This window comes from Hetaerina americana, unplaced genomic scaffold (genome assembly GCF_022747635.1).
Source record: "Hetaerina americana unplaced genomic scaffold, ioHetAmer1.1.p SCAF_30, whole genome shotgun sequence".
Classification (NCBI taxonomy): domain Eukaryota; kingdom Metazoa; phylum Arthropoda; class Insecta; order Odonata; family Calopterygidae; genus Hetaerina; species Hetaerina americana.
Window position 1 is genome coordinate 2911695 of NW_027286875.1, and position 13422 is coordinate 2925116.

Here is a 13422-nt window from a genome sequence, read left to right on the forward strand (position 1 = left end):
CAGGGACACGGATACACTGCCCACCTGTGTTGAAGTGAAACACCACCTAAGAACCAAGGCAGCAAAAAGAATTTTTCGTCGCACTAGTGAGGCCTTACTTCGAGAGCGGGTGCACCACACACGCCTTGCTCTCCACCTCTGTTCAGAAGAATTGTTCGCGATTCATCTGGAGTTGGGCGACATTCTCTGCGCCTCTGATTGGGACAAAATCGAAAGAATAACTTACGACTCTTCCCGCACTGCCCAGGCGTCAACCCGGGATACCCAAATCAAGAAATTTAAAAAGCTGAACTCGAGGCAACACCCAGTTGATGGTCCTGAAAAGGGCCGTGCGGTTGTTAACCTAACGAATCTGACCTTAGATGACGCTTGCACTGCGGTCCTATCCAAGGGCCCAAACTTCGCCATTGCTCCTACCGTGATACCGAGGGAGAAGATTATAACTGGGATCGAGTCGGCCATCCGAAAGCTTCCCAAGGGAGACGCTGATGAGATAAGGGAAGAAGTAGCACTCATTCTACGCAACGCTAGACCACCTAAGTCTAATATCACAACTGCCGAAAGACGAGCTCTGAGGAACCTGCAAGAAAATGAGAGCATTCTCATAATACCTGCAGACAAAGGGAATGCAACTGTGGTAATCAACAAAGAGGACTACCGGAGCAAAATTACGGAACTTCTCCAAGACGGGACGTATAAGAAACTCAAGACCGACCCGACAGCAAAAATAGAGCGAAACACCAGAGCTCTAATAAAGAAATCCCTCATTCCGATGGAAGAACAACGTGGACTATTTTCTTCGGCTCCCAAACCACCCAGATTATACGGACTGCCGAAAATACATAAGGAGGGGATACCACTCCGACCTATAGTCAGCCAGATCGATGCTCCAACATACGGACTGGCGAAATACCTGGCCCAATCTCTACAGTTCTACGTCGGAAAAACATCGTCATTCGTAAAAAACTCCGGGCATTTCATCGACATCCTGAAAAAGATCACAATGGACAGCAACGAATTATTGGTGAGCTTCGATGTTGTTTCACTGTTCACTAACATCCCGATTAAGGAATCGGTGGAGATCATCAGAGGCCTAACCACCAACGGCATTCCGGAAGACTTCCCCACACTGGTGGAGCATTGCCTCACGAATGCTTATTTTTTGTGGAACGAAGAATTCTACGAGCAGACAGAGGGTGCAGCCATGGGTTCGCCGCTGTCTCCGGTAGTGGCTAACCTGTTCATGGAGCATTTTGAAGAAAAGATCCTTAATCAGTACGAGAAAAAACCTAGGATGTGGTTAAGATATGTGGATGATACTTTCGTCATCTGGCAGCACGGCGCAACAGAACTTCAGAAATTTCTTCAATTTCTCAACTCACAACATCATTCCATCAAATTTACGATGGAAGTAGAAAAGGACAACCAACTACCTTTCCTGGACGTCTTAGTCAAAAAGAAGAGTTGTGGGAAGCTGGGACATGCTGTTTACAGAAAGAAGACGCACACCGACCGTTATCTAAACGCAACCTCTCACCACCATCCGCTCCAAAAGACATCTTTGGTGGACACACTAGTTCACAGAGCGTATGAAATCTCTGACGCCGATTCTTTGCTGACTGAAAAGAAACATCTCCTGAGAGCACTAAAACAAAACGGCTATCGGAACGATATGGTCCTAAAAAGGACCGCCAGGGAAGAAAGGCGAAGACGAGATTCTGACAAGTCAATCAAGCAGACGGAACCGGACCCAAAGGCATACGCGACTATCCCCTTCGTATCCGGAACATCCGAGAAGATAGCCAGAATCCTTAAAAAGCACGACGTGGTGACAAGATTCAACTGCACCAAGAAAATAGCGGACGCGCTCCCCGGACCGAAGGACAAAATCTCGAAAGACCTATACGAAGGGGTCTATCAAGTACCGTGTTCATGTGGGAAAGCCTACATCGGGGAAACATGCCGAGCTATGAAAGTTCGGATGAAAGAACACCTCCGGGCTACTACGAACAAACAGTTTCACCTCTCGGCCATCTCCGAGCATAAATGGAGTGAACCCGGCCATGATATTCTATTCCATGACGCTACAATCATAAGTAAAGAAAGTAGATATTACCCACGCCTAATCAGAGAAGCTATTGAGATAGCCAAACACCCGGCGAATTTCAATAGAGATGAAGGCTACCATCTCCACAACGCGTGGAAGAGAGTCCTCCGAAAAAGGACCAATCAGAGAGCAGCACTTGGACGGGACCACCTATATAAGGACGGCCAAAATCTGAGTCCCTCATCTTCGACCTGAAGACGCCGGATGAAACTTCGGCGAAACTGTTGTCGGCTTCAAACAACAACGCGGTGAAAACCCGGACATGCAGAATTCTTCAAGCCACCGCCGCGAAAATCTACGCAGCCATAACAGTAAAGAATGCTGAAGAGTATCTGATTTATCTGAATAAAACTCAAATTGACCTAAGGCACACTTAAAATGAATGGATCCTGCAATTTAGCATTCTATGTAACTTGCATCAAAATAGGGTTAAAAAGCAGGGTTGAAAACTAGATGTAACTTATCACATACAACATGTAACCTGACTTGAGGAGTAGGTTAGTTTACAATTTACAGCATTATCGTGCAGATATGTGATGAATTTGCATCAGGGGTTGATACTGTAATCTAAGTATTAAGAAATATCTACTGATCTCCCCGAGTATTGGAACTAGGGATTCCTGACCAAGGCACTTACTGGTACAAAGGAACTGGCATTCAGTGATTTTTCTGTATGTATTAGTGAGTATGCACAAGACATATCCACTGACACCTATGGCACAGCGATTTTCCGCTGCATACTCATTGTGCCATGTTGCATAATTTCATAAGAATTGGGTAACAGCACAGGATGTCATATATGTCGACTTAAAAAGAATCTTTTAATTGCTAATATCTTTATATTAATAGAACTACCATTCATATGTAAGTTGCTCACTAGAGTGGAACCTCATACAATGAGTATTATTTGTTCCAGGATCTTTCTTGTAAAGAAAAACACTAGTTGAGTGAAACATTTTTTCCCAAAAAATTAACTTCAAATATGATAATGCATTCCATGCTGAAAAAAATTACATGCAAGGTTTATTCAAAGATAATTATATTATATATTTTGTATAGAATCATGGATCATATTTCCTTCTATCCCAAAACAAACTAACCTGGAATGTGAATTATATTAGTAGAAAATAAAAAATACTCAAAGTAATAAGTTCTAATATTAATAATACATTCCTAATTCTTTTTTACTCAAAAAGCTGTCCAGAGACTTTTGTTTTTGCCGATGCTTCAAAATTTTTTGAAAATACAACACAATATTATCATTAAATAAATTTGTAGCATAAATAGCCACTGCTTTATGGGGTGATGCTTCTCAATATACAATTAAACAGTTTCCCATGACCCCCACATCGCATTTAGCCTGCTTTTGTGGAGTTTCCGAATGATAAACAAGCAGAGGCTTAATTTTCAATTTTCCACTTGCATTAACACAAAATAGCATTGTGAGACAGACTCTAATTGGCTTGTGGCTGGGAAATGTATTTCCTGTAAATTGTTGGCTTCAGCATCCTTTTGCTTTTCATAAAAACTAAATGTTCATGAAAATAATTTATTACCTCAGCAATCAACCTGAAGATTCGTTTACAAGGTGAGGGTATAGCTGACCTAATAAATACCAAGAAGCCCTTCAGCAAGTGATACACACATTTAGGTGGGTCAGACAGGGGATTTAGTTCTTTTCCCTATGCCCTGCTCTTTACCAGGAAAATCTGGTACCCAAAATATCACACATTTATATTTAAGAGTGCCCAAAGGCATCACCCAGAATGGAACTCAGGCCCCAACCCTCTGAACGGCAGCCCAGCACTGTACTGACTGGACTACCATTCCCCATAAAATGACATTAGACTGAATTTAAGTAGAAGTTTTTATAGAATATTGCTGTGGAAGTAGAGAGATGGGGGGATCAAAACATTTTTAAACTGGAATTTTAACATTGTCCTTATCAGTAAAATTATAGCTTCTTTTCTTTGGCACTAAAATTTAATTTGTTCAAATGCTAATTATAGGAGGCTAATTTATGTTTTACTTGCCCAAAGAATAAGTTACTGGCTTGAAAGCATCAAAAGCCAATAAAATAGAGATAACTAACCCTGTTGGTATATCAGATATTATATTTCTTGAGAGGTCTATTGAATTGACATCAGCTGCTTTTGCTTCTTCAAATACTTCTGCAGGAACAGTCGTAAGATTTTTATTTGCCAGGCTCAAAATCTTTCCTCCTCGAATGATATTATACCTATCAATGAAGAGTAAATTATTATTTTCTTATCTTATGACAATGAAACTTCCATTACAATAGCTGCAATGAGTACTAATTTACTCTTTAACTTTACATATAAAAAGCATTTCACACAAAATTACTACCTTGATCAAAAAGTTCCCGGAATAACCACCGTGTGGCGCTCCCATCGTTCCGATTTGAGTTCTGTTTTTTTTGTTAAATTGGTACATCTGTTGTTGATATTCCCTTTAAATCTTAGTGTCATAACTTGACATTTGCAAAAGTTACGTAGCCAAGAGTACATCTATCTCTGTGTGTGTTGGCGATTTTTTACAATTGCAGAAATGGATTTAAATTTGCAACAACGAACTTGTATTAAATTTTGCGTAAAAAACGGATTTAGTGGCGCACGGACGTTGGAAATGATGGAAAAGTGTTTCGGCAACGATTCTCTAAAAAAAACGGTCGTTTACCAGTGGCACGAGCGGTTCAGAAGTGGTCGTGAGTCAATCGAAGATGATGAACGCAGTGGCAGACCATCGACATCGAAAGTCGGTGAAAAAATTGATAAAGTAAAAGAAATGTTGGTCAATAACCGCAAATTAACCATCAGAGAAATAGCGGAGGACTTGAACATTGCCTATGGATCCGCCCAAGACATTGTGGTTAATGATTTGGGTTTCCGTCGTGTAGCAGCAAAGTTGGTGCCAAAAGACCTCAATTTCATGCAAAAAAGAGACCGTGTTGACGTCGCAAAAGACATGATTTGCGAGGCTGAATCCGATCCCACATTCATCAAAAGGATCATTACTGGAGACGAGACGTGGGTTTATGAGTACGACACGCAATCCAGACATCAGGCAAGTGAATGGCGTTCACCAAATGAGCCGAGACCAAAAAAACCACGTCATTTTCAGTCAAAAAAGAAGGCAATGCTGACGGTTTTCATGGATTACAACGGTGTAGTGCATCATGAATTTTTGCCAGAAGGCCAGACAGTAAACAAAGAGTATTATTTGGGCGTTATGAGACGTTTGCGTGAAGCAATTCGCCGAAAGAGACCAGAAATGTGGGCAGAAAACTCATGGATTTTGCACCATGATAACGCACCGTCGCACAGTGCTATCATTATTCGTAATTTTTTGACGAAAAATGCAACAAATACCATCCAACAGCCACCGAATTCACCTGATTTGGCTCCCTGTGACTTCTTTCTGTTCAATCGACTTAAAAAACCATTACGGGGAACGCGTTTTAGCAGCCGAGAGGAAGTAATGGAAAAATCGCAGGAAGCACTGATGGACATACCGAAAACCGAATATAAAAAATGTTTCGAGGATTGGATCAAGCGCTGGCATAAGTGTGTTGCAGTCGATGGGGATTACTTTGAAGGGGACAATATAGATTTAGATGAATAAACTTGTATTTTTAATTTTCTGAATAAATTCCGGGAAATTTTTGATCAAGGTAGTATCTTGAAATATGAGCAGCAATGGAGCCAATGAAAGAATAATAACTTAACAGCAAATGACCTTAGTACAATGCAGTCTAATCAAACCAACTCAACACATGCCTTAATAATAAAATGACATGTTTTAAGATTTTATGATATATGTGTCAGCATATAACACCTCACTTTATCATAACATTTTACATTAGTCCTAATAAAAACTAGGGGTGTACAGGTATCCTGGGCAGCCTCATGGGATATATTTCTGAAATATAGAAACTAAATTGGAAAATCATGAGGCAAAGAGGAAATTGGTAATTTTGATACAAGTTCCTGGGGCAAATGAAGTTATTCTGATAAATTTAGTCCAAAAATGTCATTAAAAATTTGAGAGTATCACTCTAATTCCCCCAGTTGAGCTACTTCAAGATATGAATACACCATAATATATGCAATGAACTTGTCACAAAAATAAAACAAGACAAATCAAGACTTGCCTATCTGGAAAATTAGATGCTGAATGATCGGGGGGGCCACCAGGCAAAATACTATGTTCATCTTCTCCATCAAGGGCATTGCCCTCAGACTGCCAGCGTTCACGTAAATATCGCAACAGTCTGATTGTGCCACAACGGACTATATCACTGCGGACCCCTCTCAATGGATTTCCTTCAACTTGAAGTGCTTGCAGGTGTGGTAACAAACCTAATGAGCTAGGCAATCTGAAAAATGTCATAATCACTTTTAAATATGTAATAATGCAATCATCATAAAACTCAGTGCAGTATAGAGCAATAAAGTATATACCTGTATATGTTACTTCAAAAATCTTTTTTAACTACTCAGTAGCCTTTTTATATATGTTTACTTTGAATGTTTCATAAATTCCAATATGTATGTAAATGCCTTTACAGCTGCCTCCCATTAGGTTTGTGAAATGTGTATAGTTGGTAAAAATGCATTCATATATATAAAGAGGCCACACTACTAGTACTTGTTGCATGCATTTAGTGAAAACCCACATGCTGACAAAATTTCCAACTCTTTCATTAACCATTAAAAAGTCAAATTTCAAAAATTAACACAATGAAAATTAAATGAAATGTGCAAATAATTTAAAAGGTGCAAGATCTACTAAACTCCATATTTAAAAATACTTAATTTTTACTACCTACAAAGAAACATGCATTTCTATTGCCAAAGAGTAATTAAAGAATTAACCAATCATAATCAGTTACTATATCCTACATGATTCAGCAAAACCTTTTAATGGAACAAAAAATGTTCCTAATGAGAAATTTTAAACTAACAATACCCCTATTATCAGTTGTGAGCAAGTACAAAATACATACTACATACAGTATAACCCCTACTCAACAATTCTTTGGGAAGTTACTTTTATTTCACCTCACCAAAGTTCACAGAAAATAGAAGTTTTCAATTCATGGAATATTTTATCTCTAATACCATGTATTGCTTTTTTTAGCTTAAATGTATTTTTCTCAATAATGAAATGTATCATGTATAGCTAAACAGTTTTTCCTTCAGATATTTTTCCAAGTGAATGCTCTTTTAAGTGCAAGTATATGCTTTTTAACAATATATTTACTCAATAACCTTAAATAATCTCAGATGCTTAAATAATTGTTGTGGTGACAATTTTTTCATCAAAGCAGGGTGATATTTTTGAAAAAAACTGGTATTGTACAAAGCCAATTTGTGGGCAACTAGAATGCTCTTTCTTTATGATAGATTTGCAAATAGAACATATATCATATCATTAAAATGCAACTAAGTAAAATCAGGGTCATACTGTACTTTGAAATTAATACTACATTCTAAATAAAACTAACTTGTAGTGAATAATACTCTATAAATCAATGCTTTCTGGTGACACAGTTAGAAAAATATCCTACGTGGTGAGTGTGTTGTTAGCAAGGTCAAGGCGTATTAGTGCCCGCAGACAGGAGACTTCATCAGGTAAGGTATCCAATTTATTGTCCCGAAGATTCAAAACTTTCAGGTGCGGCAAATTCTCCAAAACCTCTGGTTGTATAGCCTTTGTGAATCCAGCATTTTTAAAGAATAAAAACAAGGAGTTAGAACCAATTGTTTTAACTTTAACAGGTGCATTTACCAAAGAATGAAAATGAATAAACAGTAAGAGAAGAAATTCAACTTAAAAAAGTAATTTTAACCATTAAAACCTGAAAATATGCAAACACAGCCAATTACTACACTGCATGTCAGTAATTTTCACATTACAGTAAAAGTTAATGCATTAAAATTACACCAATAGTTAGCAACTTGGGATTCTATATCTTTTCACCATTCATCAAGGCTGCAAATGATCAAACAAAACAAGTTTTTTTTTAAATATTCATTTAACAATATAAGAAAACAATGAACCATACATACGTTTAAAAATAATGCTTTATTGATCCTCTCCAGAATTTTTTTCTAACCCAGGGACAAGGAGTAGAGCTCTGTACTCCATCCTCATTACATTTGTAACAACAATGAATTTGTGATCACTCCATATTGCAAGGATGGCTATATAAATTATAATATATTTAAACTAAAATCAAAAAACTAGGTGAATTTGATATTATCATGAATCATTTTATTCTAAAAGCATACACCCATGGAAAGAGGATCAAACGAAAAGAGTCCATACAGAATGACTAACTCTCCAAGAGAAAATATGCAATCTTGATAGGCCACCTGACATTCCCTCAAAGAGGAGTTTTGAAATTGCACACAAAACAAGAGTGCATATAGCTGTTGGCATTATTCTAACAATGTAAATGATGACTGTGACCATTACAACCTGCTCTAACAGGTGTTTCACCTCTGGTCAGGGTAGATAATTCTATTTCAAACAATGTGTCATCTATATACTTATATCATGAATAATTTTATAATAAATAAATTGTTTTTGATACCTTTATGTATGCATCTTTTTTGGCGAAATTTATAAAACTCCCTCTCCATGTGGAACAATAAGGCATTGATTAAGTACACAATTATTATATTTTCTGATAAGGATCCAGTAAAATTTTTGCATACAACAACCAATCAAGCCTCTATCCCAGAGTTTAATCAGCGCTTATAAAAACAGATACTTCAACAAAACTGATAATATAAAGAAGAATTTCACTTCATTAATTCTACTAAATGTTTTAATCTTAAGGTAAAAACATTAAGTGGAATTATCAAGTTGCAAATTTTCTTTCCGTTATAGATAAGTTTAACAAAGTCAACCCTAAAAATTTTAAAACTGATGCAACAATTATTTATATAAACTATTCACAAAACAACACTGGTTTGTGCATAGTAAGGTGCTGTGAACATTTACGAGGGTCATCCGGAAAGTAGTACCCGTTCGTGCCGCATGAAGTGCTGACGACGCGAGTAGCCGCTGGACGAGGTCAGATAGCTTCAGTGGCTTGTCTGCCTTCTCTGAGCCAAGTTGCGTGACGCTAGCATTGCCTGTGTTGTTTCTGTGATTGTTTACAATGTTTAAAAAAATTGAGAACGCCGCCAGTTGTGAAGTGAGGGCAGTGATTAAATTCCTCAATGCAAGAAACGTTCGCCCATGTGATATTCATCGCCAATTAAAGGAGGTGTATGGAGACAATGTAATGGACGAGTCGTCTGTTCGGCGGTGGTGTCGCAACTTCAACATGGGGAGGGGGAACACACACGACGATGAGCGTTCGGGGAGACCGTCTGTCATTACAGACCAACTGGTGAGCTCAGTTGACGAATTCGTGAGGAACGATCGGCGCGTCACAATTGATGACATCTGTGAGCATTTTCCCAATGTTTCTCGAACAATTGTTCATGAAATTGTTAAACACCATCTGCATTATGCAAAAATTTGTGCAAGATGGGTCCCTCGCGTATCTCAATGAGCTGGCGGCGAAGGACTATGCAGCAGGAATACAGAAACTTGTCACACGTTATGACAAATGCCTTAATTTGCTTGGAGATTATGTTGAGAAGTAGTTTAAAGTATCCTCTTTCAAATAAAATTTTTTATGTTTGTTAATATTTACTTTTGTGTCTTTATTTCACGAACGGGTACTACTTTCCGGATGACCCTCGTAGTTATTTGCAGATGAATGTATATCCATGTCCTGATGAGCCTCTCTCCCCCATCAGGATTTTAATTCTTCTGTGATGACATAGGATTCCATAATTAGTGTAACCAAACAGTGAAAGCCAGAAAGCATCCTTTCCAATATGGCACAAATTCTGAAAAAGCTTCAATGCAACATAAAACTTTCCAGCAAACAAAGACTTGTATAATTAATTATTTGATTACAAAGCATTTGCATGTGCTCAGTGAAATAATTACTGGTTTGAACGTGAAGATACTTGGGTTTAGGAAATAGTTAACTACTATGCATAAATTATTTGAAGTTTCTAGTATGCTGTACTAATCCCATGTAAATACAGCCAGTATATTACAGTTAAAATATTAAAATTTATGCCAGCATATTACCAATAATTTTACCAACAATTTTCAACCATCTTTAGGATGCACCTGTTTGATCCTGTCTTCCTATCCATTAAAATAATGCCAATGCAAAAACTCTTTAACAATCAAAACAATGTGGATAGTGATTCAATTATATGTATGCTAAAATAGAATAACTCTGTAGACAGATTTAAAGTACCAAGTGCATTTAATCTCAGGGAACTCAATTGTAATCTTAATGCTAAATATTAATGTATTAACATACTTTATTGTTACCCAACCAAATTAAATTTATTTGATGTTCAAAACAAGTCATGTTAAATGGAAATGCACATAAAAAGCACCATCTTAATCTAAATTACCCTCATCATAAATAAAAGGAACTAACTCCTATGTTAAATTTCTGAATTTCAGCACAAAAAATATGCACTTCCTAGATTTTAAGGATGCTAAATAACATTTTTGCAGATAATTTCTACTTCAAAATAATATTCTCAAATAAAGGTATTTTTCTCTCTCTTTAGCCTTTCATAATCTACTTCCAAAAGTTAATTAATTTGATCAAGGTTTAGGCATTCCTTTGGTCATTACACCCTTTATTCATGTGTATTGTCCAATATTTTATAGGAAATTTGTAGCGGAATCGATGACATTTTAACTAATAGCATTGCACTTTGACAGATGAAGGACATATTAATCGGCAGTGGGATGTTGAAGACCGTGATAGAGGGGAGAATGTTAGCCTAACGAGGAAAGGGTAGGAACAGGATAGGGATGTAGGATGGGATGAAGGGAGGAAGTCCACAAAGATGAAGAGGGACTTGTTGTAGAGCATGATGCTGTTTTGTGTTTTTTGGAATCACGAAATATTAATTGGTGCTGGTGTCCATCCAAAACCTACCTAGACCGGTTGATCACTTAAAAAAAATTGCACTTTCAACAAAACAATTTATCAGAATAAAGCATCAAAAATCTTTTATTATAGGAAAGGAAAAACCAAGGTGAGATGAAGTGACACAGGTTGATATTAAGCGTAATTCAAAGCAGACCAAATTAGTATGGATAAGTGAATAGTAAATATTTGGAGGCTTGCATAGCTGAATGTCTTATTGTTAAGGTATCATTCACATGATTGCACTAACAATATAACCCAAGTTTTTCATTTAAAAAATATTGAAGACATTTCAGTACAATTTCATCATGAAAATACAGGTATGTAATAATCTAAAGAAATAAGAATTTTTCATAAAGGAACATAACTTGCATTTATTTTAGTATTAAGTTTCCTATTATTATATTTACCTTAATGGAATTGTCAGAAAGATGAGCTTCTTTGAGGCCAATACAACCAACAAGATCAGGAGTGGAAGACAAGAGATTATGCTGCACATAGAGCATTTCTAGCTTCCTGAGCTCCCCCAGGGGAGGAAGTGTGGTCAATTTATTATAGCCCAAATCAAGGACCTGGAGGACTGATGAAAATCTTACTTAATATTAACAGGTGTTAAACACTCAAGCAATATCACCTAAAAAAATGAAATATAATGATCCTTTTTGATTCCACAAGGAATTTTTGTGGGTAATTAAGTGAATTATACTGAGCCACTGCCGAACCAAACCTTCATGCGTCATCAATACAAATAAAAGAGCAACGGCAAGTGAGGAAGGAAGGAGAAAGACAAGCACTAAAGAATAATATGCACCAAAAATTACCTCCAATTTGCCAGCATACTTTTGGCAGAGTCCTAAAGAAAATATGATGCATGAGAGCAAAATTAGACAAAACACTGCATAAAAGTTAGAAAAGAGGAAAACATTCATAACATCTATACCTCAAACTACTTTTTAAGCATTGCAACCCTAGAAAAACAGAAAATGTTATTTTAGCATCTACTTATTGAAATTTAAATTATATATGTCATTTTCATGCTATATACTTGTTGGCGAGAACTGAGAAATACAAAATGGCTCAGAACAGCCACACATGTGAGTCTCCACTCCATCCTGGAACCTGCATAAAACATGCTTCTTATATAAAACAAACTACATATTTTGGGCTCCTCTTCAAATATCCTCCCTCAGCAGCCCCAGCTTAATGACATAGCATACATATCACTTACATATAATTTATTCTTGATCACCAGAGACAAGCAATGATATCACCAATAGAAATAACCCAGGATGGCAACAACTGGAAATGTTAATAGTACTTTACACCAGCTTCTTCAGCTGGGTACTAAGTGATTTGATGTTTTCTGATTCCAGGTTTTAAGGCTAAATAATCATTTTTCAAGTTTTTGTGCTAATATTATACTACCTCATTTCACTGATCTAATCAAAGTTTAAATTATGCATGCAAATCTATTAACATTCATGGTTAGATATTAAATCAATAAAAATAGTTTGAAATCATGTATCTTTGACAATAAACCCACTCATACAAGGTGTGATCAACAAAAGACTGCACTGATTTTATTGTACACAAACCGTTCCGAAACGAGACACAGTGTGCCATCTAGCAACACATCTGATGATTAAAATGAGAGGTGTTGCATTTGTTTATGTCGAGTCATTACGCAGCAGCAGCGGTATGTGTCTTAACCTGTTCATCGCCACGTGCAACGGCAGCAATGAAGGAGCTAGAGGAACAGCATGTATGCATGAAATTTTGTTTCAAACTTGGCAAAAGTGCTACGGAAACATATCGATTAATTCAGCAAGCCTTTGTTAATGAAGCTATGAGTCAAAGCCAGTGTTCTGAGTGGCGCAGTGGTTTTAAATTAGCAATCTAAGGTTATTTGCTGACGACACGGTGATATACAGGGAAATAAGGAGCAAACTAGATCGCGAGCTACTCTCTAAAGACTTAGACAATATCTCGGAATGGTGCAATAAATGGGGATTAACACTTAATATAGATAAATGTGCAGTTTTGAAATTTTGGAATAAAGGAAGCGAGGAACAGGATATAAACTACAAAATAGAGGGTTCAGTATTGACTACGGCAAATCAAGTTAAATATTTGGGGGTTGTTCTAACACCACGCCTTTCATGGGGAGCACATATCAGGACAATATGCGGATCAGCTTTAAAGAAACTTGGCTTCATAAAACGGGTGGTGGGGAAATGTAATGAAAAAGTTAAAGAGAGGTGTT

The 13422-nt window shown here is 37.1% G+C and overlaps 1 protein-coding gene across 2 annotated transcripts in view; it reads right to left on the reverse strand.

Moving 5' to 3' along the window:
- Positions 1-13422, reverse strand: part of LOC139691185 (leucine-rich repeat-containing protein 40-like) — a 42114-nt gene that overhangs the window by 17080 nt on the left and 11612 nt on the right. For both annotated transcript variants that reach the window (XM_071588909.1, XM_071588908.1), the window contains exons 5-8: positions 11570-11739; positions 7698-7840; positions 6279-6503; positions 4200-4346 (exon numbers count right to left, since the gene is read on the reverse strand). In XM_071588909.1, coding sequence (XP_071445010.1) covers positions 4200-4346; positions 6279-6503; positions 7698-7840; positions 11570-11739 — 685 coding nt within the window. The remainder of the gene's footprint in view (positions 1-4199; positions 4347-6278; positions 6504-7697; positions 7841-11569; positions 11740-13422) is intronic.